General features: G+C 45.4%; 1 protein-coding gene across 3 annotated transcripts in view; it reads right to left on the bottom strand.

Annotated features, from left to right (window-relative positions):
• LOC135899688 (transient receptor potential cation channel subfamily M member-like 2) overlaps positions 1-23115 on the bottom strand; it is a 157548-nt gene that overhangs the window by 39277 nt on the left and 95156 nt on the right. For all 3 annotated transcript variants that reach the window (XM_065429019.1, XM_065429017.1, XM_065429020.1), the window contains exons 18-24: positions 22947-23115; positions 19321-19495; positions 15077-15139; positions 12518-12626; positions 7595-7778; positions 3618-3766; positions 352-494 (exon numbers count right to left, since the gene is read on the bottom strand). The exon at positions 22947-23115 is cut by the window's right edge and continues 62 nt beyond it. In XM_065429019.1, the coding sequence (XP_065285091.1) occupies positions 352-494; positions 3618-3766; positions 7595-7778; positions 12518-12626; positions 15077-15139; positions 19321-19495; positions 22947-23115 (992 nt within the window). The remainder of the gene's footprint in view (positions 1-351; positions 495-3617; positions 3767-7594; positions 7779-12517; positions 12627-15076; positions 15140-19320; positions 19496-22946) is intronic.

Raw genomic sequence — 23115 nt, 5'->3', positions numbered from 1 at the left:
CAGGAGGGACACAACGCCTGCCAGCTCCAGAAGAGAACGGATAGATAAAAAAGAGCCCAGGGAAAGAAGAGGAAAAATATTACGAGGGAGAGAATACCAGCGAGGTTCCGCTCATCTCGCCCCTTCCTCCCGAAAGTGAAGCTAAGTATCACCACGCGGTCCGACCTGATTACTGCAGTTCTATAAACTACGTTTAGAATGAGTTGTGTTATCTCCCAATTTTCTACCGCCAAGCGGCGCTACCATATTTTTTGCGTTTGACAGTATTGTCATATTTCTGTTGTCCTGCACACCACACAATCGTCCCCGAATGGCACAAATGTAGTCGCCCAACAGGAACAGGTGCCTGACCTCCCTTATTTGAACAAGCCTGCTTGAGGGTCTCCAGGTAGATAAGCGAAAGAGACATCTTGCGCTGGACCTCCTCCACTTGACCACGAAGTTGATCCAGCACGGTACGTTGATAGTCCACGTCCTCCAGCATCAGCGTCAAGCTGTCAAAAGACAAATACCAACTATGCAGTCCTGCTGCGCGGGAAGCGCCCAGCGCAACCGTTTTCAGCAAGGGCACACTCAAGAGTGTGCCGAGTCACTTTTCTGTACGGCATTTACCAGACGACCGATATTCATATTGTCACCATAAGTAGCAGGAACTTCACCATCATGCTATTTCTTGTGCACTCCAGTACAAAGGCCTCTTAGGCGTTCTTGTCTCCGATAACAACGCCTACTCATCTACTGTCGTCGACTACGTTTTTCTCCCCTTTGCACCAATTATCTTATTCTAACACGACGTGGCCAACGCAAGACAACCGTAATGCGCCTCTGCGAGTCCTCTAATTCGATTAAACAGAAAAAAAAGTCCCCGCAGGGACAACCATGCGTTGATACTTCAGCAAGCCGCAACATTGTAAAGGGCCCTCAGCATATTTTATGGAGTAATGCATATATGCATACGCGTTACGCATTTACATACGTGCCTGTTTATTCCGTTTCACAACAGTTTTCAATGAATGTCCATACCTTCTTATCTTCATACCGTCTGATTTTCGTCTGATACCGTTTCAATACGGCTCTGTCGATATTGCCGTTCTTCACTACAGCCGCTGTTTCGGAAGAGGGCACTGATTTTCTTCCCTTTCTCCTCTTATCGCTTGGCGGCATATCAAATAGTTCGACCTGCGCATGGCGTTGTTTAAGTTCAGCCAGATCCACGGGAGAGTCAATTTTCGAACTATGAGCCAAAGCAGAGGTCTGAGAAGAAATTAAATGCAGGGCGTCCCTGTTATATACCGTAAAGTGCATATATAGCTCATTCGTACAACCGCTTGCTGACGCATACCGTGGCGCGTTGGAACGCGTCCCGAACCACTCTTTTTTTTGTGGTCAGCTGTAAGATGCGCATGCTCAGTTTTGTACAGTTATTGCTGTTAAACGCACCCAACGCTGTTGCTATGCGACGTGCCTGAAGAGGAGAGTAACCAGTAAATTAATTAAGCAGTAAAAAAAAAGCACGTTTAACCTGAAAACACGACGTGACTGACCTTGTAGGACGCACCATCGTCCCACAGTACGATGACAGAATTATCGCGGATTTCGAGGACGAACTTATTTTTTCACCCTCAGCTATAGAAAATGCTCGCGTTGTTGCTATGCGAACCGCCTAGCCCACCAAGCATTTCAAGCGCCGGCTTTCACAATCTCTTTCAGGCATGCATCCGCGGTCTAATGGTCAGCGCATCGAGCTTCTGTTCTGCGGGGCCAGGGCTCGAAACTGGGCATCGGTCATTTTTGTTTCTAGTGGCAACTGGTGACATACGGTATCACTAGTTGGCCATCAACTGCCAGAAATTGACAAATCGCAAAGTGGAGAGGAGAGCCAGAATGAGGCTACCGCTTTAAAAAATATTGCCACGCGTCGTTATCTCAGTAGTAAATCATATGTCCTGATTGGCTTCAAGACCTGCAAAAGGATGGGGTTGAAAATATATTTGCAGCAGGGAGTCCAAACTGTCCTCCCAGATGCATCAGAGGACAGTGTAATATTAGGTGCCGTCCGGCCATGTTTGAAGGCCGTGTTCTTCTTGCATGTTCACTTTGGCTTGGTTAGCATGACGACGTTTCCCCATTTGACGCGGTACGTTTTCACCTAATTATCGCTGTTGTCAAAGCTGTAGATAGGCTCAAGATGCGACTACAGAATCGGAACTTTATTGAAAGTTGTCACAAATTCTACCGTAAAAGAAGCGTCTTTGATAAGATTGTGCACAACTTGCGAATAGTGTTGTAGTATATTCTCTAATGATAAAAAAAAGAGAACGCTGACCAAGAAAAAAAAAACTATTTAGTTTTAAATTAAAACGTTTCGGTTCCAACACAGGAGCCTTGTTCACGATCTTATGTTCACAAGAATTATGTCATTATGAACAACGCTCCCGAATGGTGGCTGAAATCTCTCTTCATTTATCACTAAATATTTTTTGCTTTGTCGGCATTCTTTTGTTTCATCATGCCTCTTCCCGACCAGATGGGATTTTGTCCAAAGTGTGAATCTCAATACACACTCTCTAACGTACGCAAATACCAGCTATTACTCTGGAATCTACGACGAGTAATGCACAAATAGCAAATGAATGTGACCCGTTAGTTCAGATTCGAAGACCGACAACTGCGCTCTGCGCTATCACTGTCGTTTCAGTGTTCCTTGTTGGAGTAGTTGGAGTGATAATAACAAGTTAGAGTGATAATAAAGTTAAATTGTTAACCACCCGCGTCGGCAGCATTTTAGCTTGCCCCAGTACTGCAACGTGGCGTTGTCACGACAAACATTTTGCGAACGTCCACTTCTCTGGCGTTATGGCACAAAAGGGAGTTGCCCAACATTAGAGTAGAGTTCCATCGCACCCGAGCCTTATTACAGATAATTATTCTACCTATAGTCATCCTTGATGTGCCACAGTTTCCTCACTGAACAGTTTAGTTTTACTACGGCTAGAAGAAAGAGTATCTTTGTGCTCTAGATATTTCACGATTTCACGTTTAATACACAACATTGGCAAATCCCTACCCCGCACGCTAAGTGCATGTTGATCGAATGTCTCAGAAATATGCAGAATTGTGATTCAGCCAACAAAATTTCTCTCGCGTTAGTCAGCAGTACGTAGTGTGAGCATGCGTGTGGTGAAAAGATGGGTGTGTTTGTGGGCCTGTCTTTGTCTGTGTACGTCTCTGTGTGGCTGCATGTCTCTCTGTGAATCACACGATTGCCTACTCTAGCCAGGAAAATAGAACTTGTCGGTGGTGTTTTCCTGACCCTCCACTAATCGGAACAAAGGTGTCAGTCGCATTCGCGATTGCTGTTGCGAAACCGATTTCGGGTCAGGAAAGGTTCAGAATTTCGGCCCGCAGAAAACGCGTCACAGTTCTACTAGGCTATATTGACAGGTTTTAAATTATCCCCGCCTCCCAGTTTTGTATTTGACCAGGTAGGATATCATTCAGCTTTGGGGTGGTCGCCTTTATAATTTTTTTATCATTCTTACAATACGCTAATGACCGTCTATCCATGGCCGTCTTACGGCAGGTAGCCTTACTATTGCAGCTTAAACGACACGTACTTGTCGGACATCTTCTGGGAAGTGTTCTCGTTCGCCGAATCCAGGTTGTTGCTGTACTCCAGCGCCTTTTGTCTCCAGTAATGGTAGTCCCTCTCCGAGAGCTTCTGGCCTTTGCTCACGTCTTTCGGCAAGGGGTGCAGTGGGAGATGCTGCGTGAAAAGGTAAAACATGGGTTTTGTCAGTACCGACAAAGCCATATACTGGAGAACTACTGCTCATTGTACCGAACTGAAGGAAGCCAGAAACGTTAGTAGAATTATCACTTGCTGGATCGAACCTCTGCCAAGATAACATAGTGATACTTTGGCCTCTTTTAACATAATGCAGTGCTCTGGCAGTCGGCAAAAAAACCAGCCTCCTGAATGATCATCTTCGGCAGCAGCAGCCAGTGATGAGCCAGACGACAGGCGGCCTTACTAAACTTGAGTACAGTCCAACGTTGGCAATAGTTTACTCTCTTGAGCACTGTATAATTTGTCGTAGCCTCAAAGATAGGAATAAGTACTTCTCAACGAGAAGGCAAATGATTGAAGCGTGCTATATTGTTCTCTCGCCAGCTACAAATTGAAAATTAATAGCATATCGCAGATTTCTAGCTTCGAATCGGTGTCACTTATTGAAAGCGGACATTTTGCATGCATTTTGACCGATGTATAATTGAAAGATGAGTGGCAACGCCACCCTGAAAGTCTCACATCAGCAACCAGTGCCAATAGAGGTTGGGAATGTTGGGTTCTGGCTATTTGTCTAAAGTACACTGCGTCTAGAAAACACAGTTTGTACTGACTTCTCACCAAAACGTCAAAAATGAGAAAAAGATGTATATGAGTTCTTGACACTTGACCTCGTTGGAGCCGAGCTAGAGCATGAAATTGACACAGAAGCCAGGTTTTCAATACGCCGGCGCCGTTTGTTTGGTGCCAAGCAGAAGCATCCATTTACTCTATTTCACACAAAAATCACAAAAAATGAGCCATGTCCTTATTTCAGGCAAACTAAATTTTCTCGCTTCCTTCCAGTTAACCATTTAATTATATATATGTTATATAAAGTAGAGTTATATGTAGCTTTACTGCTGCGACTGTTCTAGCGGTTTGTCGGTACGTTTACCAGCTACATGAGTATTTATTTTGTATTTACCTTTTACGTATTTTACGCATTTCTGTAATTTGCAGTGATGCATATATATGCAGTTTCCTAACGTATACTTTTTGTTCATAGCGCTGCGAATGTTTTATACGATATCCGACAACTTGGGGCCGTATAACGTAAAACTATTCCACAATGTTTTTATTGCAATCTCCTGGTGTAAAACTTGCGTAATCGCCGACGCAAGCATCGGGCGGTCACCCGCATGGTTGTCTGAACAGACCAACCAAACGCTCTCCTCGTTCATAGGAGGTCACTTTTGTTTGCTTGAAAAACGAATAACATTGCCTGCCCTGAGCGGCTTGTCCTATCTAATTGGCTCACAAGAGGCGAGGCGCATGCTCAAGTGGAAAGGAATTTGATGGGGCCGAGCCACTGCACTGAATATCGATAACCGGATGAAGAGGGTGGTGCCGGCGTCTGCGATTGGTCCGCTTTCCCTTACTTATCTTGTTGTGGCTCGTCGACAATCCCGGCGGCATGCAACGGAAGCTTAAGAATGACGCTAAAACGGGTCCTCCGAAAAGAGGACTTGGCAGAACGAGGTCGTAAATGTGCCGAAAGTTCTCGAAAACGTTACATGGCCATGCAAAAAGTTTTATTACACGCAAATAGACCCATGTTCTCCGGCAGGGGCGAGCAGTAATGCTGGAAAGATCGGCGGCAGCCATCTTTTATTCCTTTCGGAACGGGGCAGCCTGCGGCTATTCAGAAGAAAATTCACTTTTGTACGGTATATTAATACATCATTAACGCGTACACGTCACTTTGACGCTGTAAGTTTTTGCGGTTTCGTGACGTCACGTGAGAGGCAGGTGAAGTGGGCGCAGCCCGAAAACTTTTGACCAATAGCCGAGGGCTAATGGCGAAAAGGCGTCGAATCAAAAATAACTATTTTTGTTCCGTTCGGGCAAATGATGCATAATCAGTGTGTACACGTCATATCAGATGGGGAGCTATCGCGGTTTTCGTGACGTCACGTGACAGACAGGTGAAGTGGGGGTGGTCCAAAAAAGTTTCTGACCAATCGCCGTGGGCACTTGCAGAATCGGAATAGAAATGTTTGGAATAATTTTACACTATAGCGTAAAATTATTGATGCTCGAACGCAAGAACAAAGGTGGAAGCGCTGACTGCCGTATGCCGCAATGCATTTGGCGCGTCTAACCATTTTTCCGGTGATTTTGCGGCCAAAATTTATTCACCCAGTACTTTATTTCAACACTCGCATTCTCTCTTAACACGTTTGTAGAGTGTTTTAGAGCGCAGCTCTTTGGCGTCCGTTCCTGGGTTTCGCGTCGTCGTCGGCGTTGTCGTCGGCCTCGTAACCAGCTCCGCCCCCCTTTCATCCCCCCAGCGCTAGCAGCGACCGACTGATACCGCTGGATGCCGCTGACGCCGCTAGAGAGTCAAGATAACGTGACTGCATAGAACACCGTCGCCGCCATGCAGAAAGAGGAGGAAAGGGTCCCCCCCCCCCTCTGTTCTTGTGTGGCGGATAGGGTGCTCTTCAGTTGCCGACGCGCCGGTTATTTCACGTAGGCCCCGGCACGTCGACGAATACGTGACCACCTTCCCACGGCTAGACCTGGTTCTTAGCGCTGCGGAAGCGAGGGTATCATATTGTTTGTGTCGGCATCGGTGGTGTTGTCCCTGAAACCAACTCCGCAGCTGGGGTTGACTCACTATCGGCGTCAGCGGCATCAGTCAGTCGCTGCTATCTCTTCCCTCCTCCCTTTATCGTGTTGTCCGCTTGCTGCGCGCGCTTCTGCCCCCATCGTTTGCCGCTGGGTATACACGCCGCACCCCTCCCCCCTCTTCCTGCGAGTATCCGGTTGTCAAAGCGCCGGCTCGAACTTAATTCCTTTCTTCGCTCCTCCTCCAATGCAACCCCTGTGCGGTGGCAATCAGAGAGCCAGATCGGTGGCGGCGGATCTGTATATGTGCACCGCCCGAGCCGAAATTGCCGCTGCCGTTCGCCCTGTGCGGTGGCTATTTTGCTGCGCTCAAATTTCGCATTAGGAAGTAACGTAATCGTCGGTAATTTTTTCACCTTTCTTTCTCCACTAACTGATAGTGCTAAGTGGGCGGGCAGCCGTGTGGACAGGGTAGGAAGAACAAACGACGAAAAACTATCCGCCGTGGTCGCTCAGTGGCTATAGTGTTGGGCTGCTGAGCACGGCGTCAAGAGATCAAGTCCTGGCCACAGCGGCCGTATTTCGATGGGGGCGAAAACACCCGTGTACTTCGATATAAATGCACGTTAAAGAACCTCAGGTGGTCGAAATTTCCGGAGTCCTCCCCTACGGCGTGCCTAATAATCAGAAAGTGGTTGTGGCATGTAAAACCCCCTAATTTAATCTTTTAACAACGAATGCCCAAAAATGAACGGTGCTGAGGGACCAGTTGCATGGAGCTGAAATTGAGCAGCGGCGATCGCATTGAACGCATGTCATTGGATTGTGTCAATGTTATCTGCAGCCGATAAACTAAGGTCCGTCGAGCAGCGTAGCTGTTGGAAAAGATAATACTAAATTTCAACGCCAGCTCTGTGTTGCTCCACAAAGCTAGAACATCGAGAACACGAGCTGGAGAGACTTAGCAGAAGAGGCGGCTAGTCTTGTTTTCCTTACTTCATGGTCGCAGGAGAAGCCCACGCCCCATGCCATCCTTATAATTTAAAGCTCCGGAATCTACCTCCGCGAGTACATCAACACAAACGCGTGAGAGCAAATAATGCAGAAAGCTTTTTTAACAAATGATGGGCAAGTTTAGCGTGATTCAGATCATTAGTTTACTGTCCTGCTAACTATTGTAGGTCAACGTACATGCTTCTTTCTCCTGAGGGCGCGCCTGCACATATTCAGGAATGGGGAGAAGATGCACCAGACGTACGCAACAGCATTGAGCGGAGGAGGTAAGCAGCGCCGCATAGCGAAGTCCATCACCAACTCGTAGCGCTGAAACTTCCAGATGACGTCCGCCTCCGGTGTCACCTCTGCCGCCGTGTTACTGTTGGGAAAGTATGACCGGGCCGTCATTTTATAAGCAAACCTTCATCAGAGCGGAGTAGATTTATAATCAAAGGAAGGAGTCATGATGCTCCTACCAAAATAAATCTCGCGGTGGGGGCTATAGTCGTATTGCGTCACAGTACGCAAACAACGTCGGTGCGTTAAAACGTGAACCTGCTCCTTCTAAAGCTAATAAAATTTAACCCCCGTCAAAAATAGTCTTACATTAAGGAGCCCCTTCTTAGCTGAACCACCTGTCACGTTAAAATAATTATGCCATAGTATACGGAATGTAGTGGTAATCACACCGGGCGAACATATCGCAGCGCTACTCGGCGCGAAGAAGCCACAAATTCAAAGCACCATCCAGTGCTCATTTTCTGATACCTTCTTCATGCGCAGTGAGGCCAACCACGTCATGAGCGTGACGTTACCAGGATAAAAGCTGTTGATTGGTTCATCCACGAGGGATGAGAAAGCCAACGTGACTTTCAGTTCTGAATCCTGACGTGTCTTAGACACATGCGCAGTGAGGAAGGAAGAGCGGCGCAAGCGCAGCCACTCAGACAACGTGCGTAGCTTCGCTATTACGATATATGTTTTAAAATTCCGGGGGCAGTATCATCATTGGAGGATGGAATGCGTCGGTCACTGTATCTAAAAAAAAATGAATTTCCAGCTAAGAGTGGTTCAGGGGCCGTTTCACGAAAGCAAGTCAAACCTTAATTTCGGCAACATATTCTTGTCACTTCCAGATTTCGCTGAGGCTTTGATGTACTCCCTTACAGTCGCATTCCCTGCACCACCTCGCATTTCCTTAGTGCAGGGCGTCATTTGGTAAAATTTGCTGTGCAGAGTATGCCCTGTAAATTGCCGTTTCAACGTGCACAACCGCCGACTGCAGTATATGGTCGACAGTGGAACACAAGCGAGTACATTGTCAGTCCATCGCCAGAGGAACAACGATGTCGCACAAGGAGTCTACACATATTACGTGCAAATTCAAATACTTAATTTGCATCTCTCTGGCGCACTTCATCTCGGTCAAACAGAAACGATCTCCAGTGAACCAGGGTAAATTAACGACGATATTATAGCCACTGCCAACATCAACGCCTAACGTCCATGTGGGATACTTTTTGCCCCAGTAGGCTTTTAAAATATTATGGCGCTTTCGAAATTATTTCGCAACTTCGGCGCCTGGGGCGACCCTGTGCGTATAAGTACTGCAGCAATAAGTACGCCTTAGCAGAAGCTAGAATCGGCCGGACGAGTGAAATATGTTGAGTGCACAAGGAAATGAAGTAAAACAATGCGAGGACGACACAAGCCGGCGTTTCTTTTCATTCGGTTAGTAAAAAATTGGGCGGCATCTCCCTGAACAGGAACTGTCCAAGATATGCACAGCATTATACGGCGGTCAACGTTGTGCGGAATCCCTTATAGGAGGTAATGATGTGTGTGGGTTCAGTAATTAGCTGGTAATTAGTTTGGTAATTCACTAATCACTTGATTGATTTTGTTAGTTTAGTAATTACATGTTTGGTTAGTCAATCAGTTGGTTAGTTTTGTTTGAAACGCAGGTTTTTTAACGCGCTGTTACATAAAAGTGCCACGTGAACTTCGTCTGTAGTCGGCTTCTAACGATGGAGTAGTCCCAGTGTACGACTTTAGGTATGAATTGATCCGCAGTTGAACCTGGAACTGAAACAAGGCGTCGCAATTGTTTCGAAATTTCGGATAGCAAGCAGTATACGAGTCGGCGCAGTCAGGAGACAATTGGGTCTCCTTTTGCGTCTTTCGTGAGCATTTCCTGAAATGTCCGAATAAAAATGGTTTGAAACGAACATGAAATGGTAAGCACCTGACCAGTGAAGAGAGCAGGTGGCCAAAAGGGACCCAAAACGAGAAGATGCGTTAAGCCGAGGCCAAGAAAAATTAAGCGGAAGCTTACTGAACGGGAACCGTCGAAGATATGCGTAGCATCATATAGCTGTCTGCATAATGCGGAATGTATGTGTTCGGCAATGTAAATGTGTGCATCTCTCTGCTCGCGCTCTTCATGTATAAATGAATAACGCGCATTACGAGCATAAGCCCCACACACGTCATTACCTCCTATAAGATATCCCCTATAGATTGTACACTGGGACTACTCCATTGTTAGAAGCCGACTACAGAAAAAGTTCACGTCGCACTTTTATGTAACTGCGCGTTAAAAAACCTGCGTTTCAAACAAAACTAACCAATTGATTAACTAACCAAACAGGTAATTACTAAACTAATAAAATCAATCAAGTGATGAGTGAATAACTAAACTAATTACCAGCTAATTACTAAACCAACAAAGCTAAACAACTTGTTAACTAACCAAACAAAGAGATAATTATTAGACAAATTATCAAGCTAATAACGAAATAATCTAACCTACTAATAATCTAAATATATTAACTAAATAAACTCAGCAAGTAACGTAACAAACTACAGTACAATAACCAACTCGACCAATAAACTAATTAGATAACAACTAATGCACCTAGTAAATAAATAAAGTAACTAACAAACTAACTAATCAAACAATCTAAGTAATTGATTAAGTTATCTAACAAGTAACAAAATTATTCACTAATAACCTACCTAACCGTAATCAAGCAAATATGATTGACGTAAGTTATGAACTTAACTAATCCGCTAATAATTAACACACTGAACTAGCTAACCAAATATAACTGACGTTTCCAGCTAACTAACTAGACAAGCAAACGAACTAAGCAGTTTGTGCAAGGAAGGCTACTAAGGGGGAGGGGGCGACGTCAGCAATGTAACGGTGCCTCGTATAACTTAAAACACATACGCATCGCACATTAAATGGTTCTGCAAAACGTTCCCGTTGCATGTTCACAAACCGCGCACACAGTGCGCGTTAACTGCGCATTCTCGCCCTCTATTCGGAAAGGGACTTTCTGGCTTCACGTGGAATTTCTCGACCGACTCACAATATAATGCTACGCATTAAAATCTTGCAAATGCAACCCAAGGCCGAAATATTCTTTCAGCGTAGGTGATGGGGATTACTTTTCTTGTTGATGACAGGAGGCACGAGAACGCACATGGAAATCAGGAAGAATCCGTTTTAGTGTCATTTTCGCGCATTTATCGTAGATCTCTAATTGCGCACGTTAGGTATAGTTGAGATTTATTAAGTGTAATCTTTCTCTCAAAACTACTTGAGCACCTTTATAGGGAAAATCAAAAGCTGGGTAATAATTGGAGGCCAGACTCCTACTTCATGACGTATGAAATGTTCTTTTTGGTTGGCTGCGGAAGTTTACGATTGTTCCAGGCTGATTTCCTGTGCACTTCATCGACCAAGAATTAAATGTAAACACGAGCAAACGATGTCAAACTCTGTAACGTCACGCGAAGTGAAGCGGCGATTCGAAGGTACCGTATTTTCGCGAATCTAAGCATCCCCCCCCCCCCCCCTATTTGTTAGGAAGCGCGCGTAGCCAAGGCCGCAGGGCCCTTGCTCACTCTGTCATCGAGCCGGAGCCGTCGGAGTCCCGAGGTGGCACGGCGTCCGCGGCGCGAGTACGCCGTACAGGCTGACTGTATACAGATGTATGGCGAAAGCTACAGAAAGCGTCCCCATCAACCATCGCAAAGAGGATTTCGGACGCTTGGAAGCGGGTCCAAGTGGACGTTGTGGTCAAATCATTTAAGAACTGCTCGATCACAAACCACTTTGACGGAACGGAAGACGACCTGCTGTGGGATACCGAGAGCGGCGGTTCAAGCGGTGCGACGAACTCGTGTGGCAGTGATAGTAACTGAGCATCCGACAGAAGCGGTGGGTTGCAGTGAACCGATTTATCTTTTGAATGTTTGCAAAATAAAATGTTATTTCTCGCACCCGAGTCGTCGTGATGTCGCAGCGAAAAGAGGGAGGGGGGGGGGGGAGTCATTCTAGATTTTGCGAATCTAAGCACCCCTTTCACTTTGGGCATCGCGATCCTGAAAAAAAAAGGCGGTGCTTAGAATCGAGCAAATACGGTAGTGTCGCCATAATTTTCCCATTTCTGCAGTCTTAGTGGCCACCAAACGTCCCTTCGCGATATGGCTTACCCAACGTGTGCTACAGAAACATAGCCTACCACTCTTTTACTCTAACTTCATATTCTATTTAGCGTCTGCAACAAAATTCTGAGATCCGCGCTTCCATTCCTTAGAAAGCCTGGGTAAGGATATGTAAATCGCTCGTAAGACTGAAAATTGTCCATGTGACGCCCAAAGCCTGCATACTCGCTGGCAACCTTTTGTGCCATTCAAGGGAAAGCTACATGTGTTACTGCGCCAAGTATTTCGGCAGAGTTCGACAGCGCTTTCGGTTTCTTGGAAAATGTAGTGGAAACAGCGTACCTTGCACGTGCCACTGTTTCGCATTGGCCCAAATGTGGAGGACAAAAGCAGGGAAATAGGTGAAGATTAACACTCAGTTGCGTACCTAGACCTATATGCGGCTGTGAATATGGCGTTTCACTCTTTTGCAGTTCAAACTCAAGTGAATGTCAACCGGGGACTTCTTTTAGAAGCGCTAGTACTCGTGCGCGCTTTGCTCCGTAGCTTCCCCCCCTCCCCCATCGCTACAGAAAGTTGCCCACAAGTAGTTTCGTCAATTCGGATGTCATGACCACCATTAGGATCGTTGGCGTAAAGCAGGAAGTGTGGTTCCCTTACAAGAAGAGCGCCACCAGGACTGTGAGAAGTATCAGCTTGAGGTGCACGAAGTACAACACCGCGAACACGTAGGGCCAAAGACCTGTATTCGGGCAGCTCTCGTCCGAGTCTGCAATTGAGAAATTGCAGTGACCAGCGGTATGTCTCATAACTCTGTTCAATCATTTCGCAATAATAGGAATAATGAAAATTGAATGGTGAAGCGAAAAGTTATGTTGATAATAAGTAGTTGAGATTCGTGCACAGTAAAATATATTTTCATCGCACACATATATCCGCAAACCCACAAACTTCGAAAATTCGCAGAATTTCCGCAGACACGACGGGAGGCGAAGGGAGGCGATAGTACGCATTTTTTTTAATGCCTGCCCTGAGCACGAACTTTTCCTGGGATGCATACTGACTTCATTATTTACAACCATTTACCTTTCACGCGCAGCGCACAAGCAGTAACAAACTTGGAAGAACTAAGACTGACAAGAAACACGTAGTTTTTAGATCCCAATTACCTTTTCACATTCTTTTCTGTCGCTGTCTTGGACGTACTTCAGGAACTTGTCTGAATAACCTAGTTTGAAGCAACTACTCCTCTGGCGTACAAAGCCTTCCGCTGCCATAAGATGGTGGCGCAGTACAATTAAAATTCAACTTTTGTTTGCATTTTTCGCAATCTTGCGACCTCTTTCAGTGCCTCTCAGTCTTTTCAGCAAACAGGATTTATTTTTTTTTGTAAATAAATTGACGCCACATTTGTAAAATTAACAGCATGAGCATAAATTAAAGACTTACACCACGTCCGGCATCGCCCTTACTTTCCGTGCAATTTAACATCGTCTCTGATTGATGTTTGTGGTCAGTATGACGCTGTATGTCATTTCACACAACTTATTTCGGCTAATATATAATAAAGCTCTGCGTATATGTCGCCTGATGCATACAAGCCCTACGTTCATTTAGAAAAATGACGACACTGAGTAGTCTCTTCTGCACCGCCGACCGGCTGTATCTGAAACAACTATATTATTTGCAAAGTGGTAGTGAAGAAGAAGGAATTGACATAATACCTCTGCGGAAACGAGCAAGGTGGAGACAAGTATTTAATAAAGGAAAAATGACACATCCGCTCTTGCCTTTGCTTCTTGTTGACGGGTTCGACTTCGCCCTGCCATTTGCTAGCCGCCTGGTTAGCTCAGATAGAGAGCTGCTTCCCCGGAAAGGCGGTGGTCCTGGGTTCGAGTGCCGGACCAGGACGACTTTTTCTTCAACTACGAGACTTTTCTTTCGACGAACGCGTTTGGGTTTTCTTTGTAGCACTTAGCTACGTTTGTGTGGATGTCTCATTTTCTCTTTGTTAAAAAAAAGAAGTAAAAAAAGAAATCTTCACATTGCTTTCTGCCAGCAGAAATCGTGGCGTAATAAAAATAACATATTTCATAACCAAAATTTCATCACGTGGCCACACGAAACATTTAAGTTTGGAAGCATTAGTAACTCAACGAACATGCTTTAACTGCTACATGGAATCTGGCCAGATCTGAGGGCCTGTTCAATAAGCAGTATTCTTGAAATCACTGCATGTTTAGAGATACCTGCTTCCAAACGTAGGGCGAAATAATTTTTTCCCTGCTACCTAATTAAGGCGGTAACCGCAAAAATAAAATTATAAGCGCCTAATTTTACACGTTTTGACTTGTCCATTATAGTGGAACGGTGAAAGCTTAATTTTTCATTTAACTGAAATAAAACATTTGCTTCGCTGCTACTATTTGTCGTGGAGTTCAGTTGGCATTGGAGTTTCCCGCGTAAAACGGTGTCAGCAGTGTAATTAACGGTACCGCGGGCTTTTGAAGAGTGAAATGCTCAGACTCCATACACTTTGCCCATGTCTGTTGTACACCTCATCGCTTCCGCCGATGAAAAGACTCAAGGACAGCAGACACTCCGGGGGTATCAAGTACGACGCCATTTTGAAATGGTCGCATGGTGACGATTTTGTTTGCTTCCGTGATTGGCTGGCGGAGTAACAACGTAACCTCGCGCGGTCCGTGTGCCTTGGTTGCCAACCGTTGTTTCTTTAAGTCGTATCCTGCTATAGGGGATACGAAATTTAATTAAAAAGACGATTATTAAATATTGCAGTTGTGCCTGTGACTTCTGAGAATTAAGGCCCCGAAAGCTTCCGTTTTGTTCTGGATTCCAAATAAATATTTCAAGCGGACGTCCCTGAAACACAGTTGTGCTGATGGCTTTGCGAGTATATTTCTTTGTGTGTGCTTAGTTATGCGATCTTGTTGCCGTCTCTTGTAAATGGTAGTGCGCTTTACATCACGTTAACATCACGGCAGATTAGTCGCCATTTAACCTTGCGTACGTACATCACGACCTATTCCATTGTGACGTGTTTAAAAACTCCGCAAACCAAGTTATACAAGTAATAAAAAAAAACCTATGGAGGAGAGGGCGAGCAGACAACAAAATCCCAGCTCCGTCATTCACCCACAATCGTTTGAAGTGCGCATGTAAGTTACAGTTCAAGTAATATGCCATAGTCTTACTTACATCTGCTGACGAAACATCCCTTGGTGTGATCTGGCGGAGGCGCCTGGAAGCATTTGCTGTCTCCTGTAATGCGTGAATGACCATGTTGCTCCGCAGTGCCAGCTTCGCGATGTAACTAATTCAACAGTGTTCGACGTCTTATTGGCCTTATGGATCAGAGGAACATTTTAATGAGTTACATTAATGTAACCAACCAGGAGTGTATGAAATGACCAGATAAATGTTGTGGCCCTTCTAACTAAATGTACAGCCTAAATTGGCCAATTATTTTCAGCCGCTTCCCCGTCCTTTGTGCCTAAATACTAGAAAAAGTGTTTTTTAAACGTTTCTTAGCTTGTGGAACACTCCATCACTACAGCACGTTTCTGGAGAAAAAAATGACCGACCATTACGGTGCTCCCTAATGAGAAATTTGAGCGCAGCTCTATAGGTGTTTTCATTTCGCGATATATCGCCTGGCGCGGAAAATCCGTCTCGTGCGACACGTTCCAAACGGATCGAAAGTGTAGCGCGACTGCCTTACTAACATGGAGATCGCGAGACGCAGCGCGTAGGTGACACGTGGGCGCGATTCAGAGCAGCCGCCGCAGAAAGACCTCCCAGACGACGCGCGCTACTGTGGCGCCATCTCGTAGGCACCGTCGTTGCACGGCACTTTTCCTTACCCGCTTTCGCTGTACCCTCCTGCTCCGCTTTCCTCCTCGCGCCTTTCATTCCCCGCTGCGCTCCGCATTTGCTCTTTCATCGTTCGCTGTGCTCGCTCGCTCGGTTACGCCGACGCCGACGCTAGTCGCCGGAACGGACGCCTAAGCACCGCGCTCTAAAAATGGAAGAAGGAAAGAGCATCACTCACATGTAGTGTAACGCTCAGATGGTTCGCGATGGGCTTCAAGAGTAGAAAACTTGTTCGCTGCCCTTTCCACGCATTTAGCTTTCGGCTATGAATACGAGACGGACACTGTCTCCATTTAAAGAAGTGCATTGACAGTGCGTTCTTGCTTGCTGCTCTACCACCGTTCAAAGACCGGCTCCCTAACCAGGTGGTGTGTCCTCTTGAAGGGGCAGCGCAATAAGACGAAGACCGAAGGCAGGAACACACAGCACTGCGCTGTCCTGTGTGTTCCTGCCTTCTGTCTTCGTCGTCTGGCACTGCCCCTTCAAGATGTTCAACCATTATCAACTCGCCCAAATGTCGATCCTTCTACAGTAGTGTGTCCAAGTGTTAGTAGTAACAACATATCAACAGAGCAAAATGTCGCCCACAGAAAATGAAACCATGTAATGCATAGGTTAAAGTAATTGTGCTACTCAAAATTGGGATTAAATACAGGTCGGGATTAAATCTGCGATAAGCTTCATATTATATTTAAAGGAAAATAAAGGAAAAGGGGAAGAAAAAAAACTTGCCGTCGGTAGGAGTCGAACCCAACTCCCTCAAGACACGTGCGATTTTTTAACCGGTTGAGTTACGGCAGTACATGTGCAAAGCTCTAGCAAGGGTTAGTGCATGTGCACCAATGCCCTTAGAAGAAAGTGGACGGATGGACCGCCGCTGCCGTAGCTCAATTAGCAAACCATCATACGCAGTAACGGAGGTTGTGGGGCCTTCCGCTGCCGTGGGCAAGTTGGCTTTTCTACCATTTCACATTTCCTGTATTAGGAATATGAATCATACGAGATATTGAACCCTCGTTCATATTTATTAATTTCAGTGCAAGAAGAGAGAGATACAGAAGAAAGGCGAAAGGCTCTTGCCCTTCGAATTTTTTCTGCAAATCTCTCTTCTTGAAGTTAACCAGGAGGGAAAATCGGATTTGCTACCCCACATTGTGTGTGTGTGCTGCCCCCTATTATATATATATATATATATATATATATATATATATATATATATATATATATATATATATATATATATATATATATATATATATATATATATATATATATATATATATATATATATATATATATATATATATATATATATATATATTTGTGTGTGTGTGTGTGCGTGTGTGTGTGCGGAGAGAGAGAAAGAGCACAGACACACAGGATAATGTGCAGCACAACGGACACCAATTCAGGTTACAGCCGCGTGTGCAGGTCGGTTGTTTTTAAAAACTGTAGCAGTGCGTTCGTCACCCTCAGCTGCATTGGCATAGGAGGTCTGAATTCTAAAATGGTTTGCTCTTATAACGATCTTTGATCAAAGCGCGCTATCATGATTGCGAGTGATCTCTGTAAAGTGTAAGCGAGCACAATCACACAGAACGTGTTAACGTCTCCTGGTGACCACACTTTACAATCAAATTTAATTCAAATTTCAGTTAAAAAAAACAAGTATCTCCCATATCCATTCCTTGGTTTCATTCTGTGTTGGCTTCAAATGGCTGGCAATGGAAATCGAGATTCCCCGTTATCTCTAATATCGTTCATACAAACAAACACCCGCTGCTGTTACCCAGTGGATACGGCACTGCGCTGCTGAGGTGGAGGTCGTGGTCGCGGCGGCCACTTTTCGATTGGGGCGGAATGCAAAAACGCCCGTGTACCGTGCTTCGCGTGCGCGTTAAAGAACTGCAGGTGGTCAAAAATAATCCGAAGCGCCACACTACGGCGTGCTTCACAATGATATCGTGCTTTTGGCACGTAAAACACTTGAATTTTCAATACGAACAAAGAAACTCATGATAGCGCAACACGACCTTGAACAGACAGGCTATGCTGGAAGCCTGTGTTGTCTCTATGACCTTCTTCCTTGGACTTTCTTCGGGATAACATAACATTTAATTGAGCTAGTTGGCGAAACATTCATTTAAGGCTTACCGCACGCTACGCGGACGAAAAAAAGAAAGATACACAAAAAGTTCATTGAAAAAAAAAAGTGAAGATACTGGATAAATACGAGCGATAGAGGCTTTCTATATCAGAAATGGGGCTTCATACGCATTAGCAAGGCATCACTGTTACGTAGGAGGTAAAAACAATAACTCTACTATAGATATTGCGTCGCAAAACATTTTCGCCGGCGTTGCATGTGTTGGGGCTTTTGCGGTAAGCCGAGATACGAACAGTGTGTTTAATCTATTGCAAAACAAAAAAAGAAACTGCTGATCTCTGCTTTTGAAAGCGACCGAGGTGTGAATGGTAATTGCAGGAAAACCCAACGTTCGGCAAAACCCACGTTTTGATGAATGCGTTCACGCCACAGCTCGATTACTCGTTTGTCATTTACATGCAATTCATTATTGCTATATTAGAGACCGCTCAGTAAAGGTGCCATTCCCTCCGAGGAGTGTTTTAGGTTCTTATTCATCATACGAGGAGTGTGGCTCCACGCAAACTTTTCTAGTGCTTCTAACTCTAGAATTGAGTACCTGTTTTATTCTGTGTAATTTTTTTTTTCATGGAGATAGTATTTCGTGAATGCTATTGCCTTGGCGCACCTGTTTGTTGCTGTATAACATGGTCTTACTTATATAAGTCCCGTCGTGCTGTGGTTGGGACGTCTGACTCACAACCGAAAATTCACGCATTGCACATCCCGCCGGAGACAAGAATTTCTTGCTGGTCAGCGACATTTTCTGACAAGAGACCGCCAAAGCGAGCTGAAGACGTAACACGAAGAGCCACTTGTGACCGCGATACAGACTAATGCTGTTTAAGAGCGGAGTATCAACAATGTACCATATTGCGCCTTGCTTCCTTCGTAGTTGGAAATCGATTTCGTCGTTGCACGCATACCTAAATTGTGCCTACGTGGCTCCCCTCTATGATGCATGATCGTATTTGTTTTCTGGGCCTCGCATGCTATTAAGCTTCACTAACGTATGTATTTGGGCCTGTTGGTATGTCAAACATATGTATAGAGTGGCCCATAAAGGACACCGACACAAGAAAGAACGATAGTTGTACATACTTATGCTCTTAAGCTACTTATAACCTTTTCTCTGAAGTTCCTAACGGCCCGAATAAAGTCCTTATTGCATAGGATGAATAGCATTGGATAAAGTCGTAATTCATTCATTCATTCATATCCTGCAGTCAGTAAATACCACTCGTTTTTTCTACTGCCTTTCTTTCCTTCCACCGTTGAGCCATGACCCGGTGACAATTTCTCGCGCTACCGTGTACACTGATCGTGAATCACCATTAAGCCAGGCCGCGCACGTTGGAACCATATTCCGGCTTTAAGGTTAAGCACGTTCCCTAAAGGGGGGAGACGTTAAGGGCGCGCTCACCTTCGAGGTCAGTGATGGGTGTGAGCCAGAGGGAAAACCAGGCCTTGTGGAATATTCTGCGGAAAAGTTCCACCGTGATCGGGTAGTCGGGGTACAGAACGGCGTGCACCACAATGCCTCCGCATATGATCACTAGTAGCGCCATGCGCATGAAATTTGCGAAGTCCCGACAGACCTGCATTGAAGGAGGAGCATGCAAAATACTTCACGTGGCACATGCTTTGAATTGGCTGCGACTAAACAGCCGTAAAGCTGATTGTGTTCCCTACTTGTGATCTCGTCTCAAGCAACGCACTGCATATTTCACTAGTACACAGTTTTACGCACATTTTTTACCCTTAAGAATTAAATTATCGGATTTCACGTGCCAACTCCAGAATATGAGTATAACGAGCGCCATAGTGGAGGACTGCGGAGTAATTTTCACTGCCTGGCGTTCCTTAGCGTGCACTTAACTCTGGGTAACGCAAGCATTTTTTTTTTCATTTTGCCCCAGCCGCAATGCAGCCGCAGCGGTCAGGATCAAAGCCACGCACCTCGAATTCAGCAGCGCAACGTTGTAGCCACTAACCGCAGCTGGTAGAACCGAGTTGGGTAACACCAGTTGAGGAAGTGTCCGGCGCAGGCAAGAAACACTGTGGCCGCGCTTGTTTCGCCGACTGCGGCTATCCGCCAACCACGTGCGATACTTGCCCACGCTTATTAGAGATTACTTTCATCCAGAGTGTAGATGTTACAGAAAAAAAAATAATCGATCACAATTACAAACACTTCTTTCAAAAAATGCAGTTGATTACATTTCCGAATTACTGCTGCACCAAAGCAATTGAGCAACTACTAAACGATTACATTAAGGCTGTATTCCTCCCTACTTTTATTAACATTGCGCAAATGCAGTAAATAAAACCAGTTGGCCTGGCTCTTTCAATGCCACCGGTCCTACCCTTCACACGGTATCATCTTCGCGAATTATTGCTTTTTCAATATTTTCTTGCGTAATCTTGCTTCGTTTTATGTGAAGACATTTGGCAGCGACACTGAAAGCTTGCTCGACGTGTGCTCTAAAGAGAAGGGCAGTGCTGTAACGGACGAAGATGTTGCTCGCACTGTTTCGTCTGATTACTCAATTCTGCGGTGCTCGGGTCTGGATTTTCCACGAAACGGAGCACTTCATTGTTGCTGGGGTTTGGCGAAGATCCTCCCGGTAAAGTGAGCGGAAATTGAAAAATCGTCCATAGGTGATTCCCTGCCATCACGGTAACGAATCGTCGCTATCGAACTATAGAAGCGATAGAAGCGCCGTTTCGATGCGTCTGCCAACATATGGTGAACTTGCACTTGGCACCCTCATTAGTAACGTAGACTTAAGTGGCTTCTCTCGTCAGTCATGTAGACTTACATGACAAATTGTACCGGAAGCCTGCAAACGTTCAGATTACTTGAAAAGGTGGCCAAATATGTAATGTATCTTACTATAAATCTGCGTATTATTCAGACCTCATAATACTGTTCGTGTCTTACATTCGCAAAACAACAGGTGTATAAGAAATCGCGTATATATCGAACAGATAGGTACATATGAATTTAACAGTCAAAAACGTCTCTCTAGATCAGAGAAATCATAGACTGCACAAACGAAGAATTTTTCTGCAGCTCTTAGCGCAGCCGATAGCCGTTTAAAAGCTTTCCAGCCAAGGCGATGATAATAGCTTGTCAATGGGACATGAATAGTGAATTGCGATGTGTGAATAAAGCACGAGATGTGGCATGGCCGTAAAAGGACCTAATAAACTGTCGCTGTAAACAGCGTGAAACATGAGAATTCAAATAATGACACTAACCAGTTAGTGATGTGGGCTAGGGCATGGTAGGATGAACATAGAAAATGTGTTACGATTGGGTGATAGATTAAGATGGGTCAATGGCAGTAGCGCTACTGCCTTGACAAAAGCCCTCGGAATGTAAGAGCATGGAGGCATGCGCTATACTTCACGTTACCAACGCAGAAACGACCTGTCAAGAGAAGCGGCACTGCGAATTTCTTGGGCTGACAACATACAGCGCGGAGAGTCCATTCAAAAAAACATAAAACTGATTTTATGTCACATAACTGTTCTTTACCTAGGAACATTGCTGGATTAAGTAGAATATTTTTTCCGCAAGCTAGTACAAAGTGCTTTTTAATTTCATCTGCTTCCGAACACTCGAGTAGCGCATGAAGGGCGGTTAACCTCTCGCCACATCCACCGCAGACGGGAGGCTCAGCGCCAGTCAAAAGCTAAGAATGGGATCCATATGCGTGCCTTATTCTTAGTCGACACAAGAGGACGTCACATCGTCGTGACTCAGTTATTGAGGCCCAATTTCCCAAATGTGACTTATTACGTGGAACTTATTTGATGTTTAAGCCTCCCTCAAGTGTTGCCACTAACTCCTCAGTTTTTTACGCAAGAATGGTTTCAGTTATGAGGCTGTGACGGGAATGTATGGTTTGCTAGCTTTTCTTGTTATGGGAGTAGCCATCTCATCAGCAAGGACGTTGCCTTTGACGCCTCTGTGACCAGGCGCCCAGCATACTACGACATGTTGCTTAGATGCACAACTTGTGTACAGCAGCGAATCAAGATCGTTGACTGCAGGATTTTTATGTTTTCATAGTGGTCTTAAAGCTTTCATGACGCTCAGACAGCCTGTGGATACGACTTTTTCTAGCTTCGTTTTCCGATATGTTTCAAGGCCGCTATCACTACGCAGGTATCTGCTGTGGAAATCCTGGTTTCCCGATGCAGGACGTCGCATTCTGAAATCAGTGGACCTATCGCTGCGTGCATAAGAGACTGCCGATTTCCTCCAGCTGGGTGAGTCTGGAGGTGCCGTCTGCGTGATGCCGAGGCCAAAGTGGGGTATGTTGCCTCCGACGAGGGCCGTTAAAGGCCCTAACACACCCTCAGGTTCCCCTTTTGCCCGGACGCGGCTAAGCCGCGCAAGCTTAAACGTGGGAGGGTCCAACCTCCGTGTGCGCGGGTCCGTGGTGTCGCAACACATCAAACGCCTGCTGACGCAGAAGCCCCTGTAGGGTTTCATCGCTTTGGTGACTGCAGTTCCCGCCGAATATTATTACTAGAAGCTGCGTCGCCTGTTATAGCAGGTTTTGTTAAAAAGGTTACTGATTACTTGTAATTAGTTGCTGAAATAAGTTTGAACTACAGCGAGCGTTACTGAGTAGACAAAGTATTCGTTAAATTAAAGAACTACGAAAACACGCAACTCATTTCAAATAATTACATATTATTCGATGCGTAGAGGGCCACTTTCGTCGGTGCTTGCAGCGCTCACCAGCTTCAGCTTCTGCAGTCACGTACTCGGAAGTAAAATAGCCCGAATTTCTTTTTCTTGCCACGACTTGACAGATCCAGCCAAAAGAAGTCGCGTACACAGTGCAATAACTGAACGGGGCTATCTGCCTTTCCTTCATAGCTTGCACCATACATACATACAGGTTATCATACATGCTTGTTAAAAAAGCAATAAACCATTTGAAAGTCGGTCTGGGCTCGTCTCTTTCTGTCCAAGTGTAACGTTCGCGCTGTTCGTCATAATCGCATGGTGCAAGAAGAAGGCCTTACCATAAGTTTCACAATGTAAAGCAGCGGGCCAACCTGCGGCGATATGGGCAGGTAGATGAGCGTCTGTCGGTAGTAGAAGTAGAGCAGTCCGACGCAGATGAGCACTTTGCCGTTGTACGGGTCTTCGAACAGCCCGATCCTGAGTAGCCGCGAGCACAGGTACGTGACG

The sequence above is a fragment of the Dermacentor albipictus genome, chromosome 7 (assembly GCF_038994185.2).
Source record: "Dermacentor albipictus isolate Rhodes 1998 colony chromosome 7, USDA_Dalb.pri_finalv2, whole genome shotgun sequence".
NCBI classification, from domain to species: domain Eukaryota; kingdom Metazoa; phylum Arthropoda; class Arachnida; order Ixodida; family Ixodidae; genus Dermacentor; species Dermacentor albipictus.
Note: the sequence above shows the minus strand (reverse complement) of the source record. Positions and strands in the feature narration are given on the sequence as shown.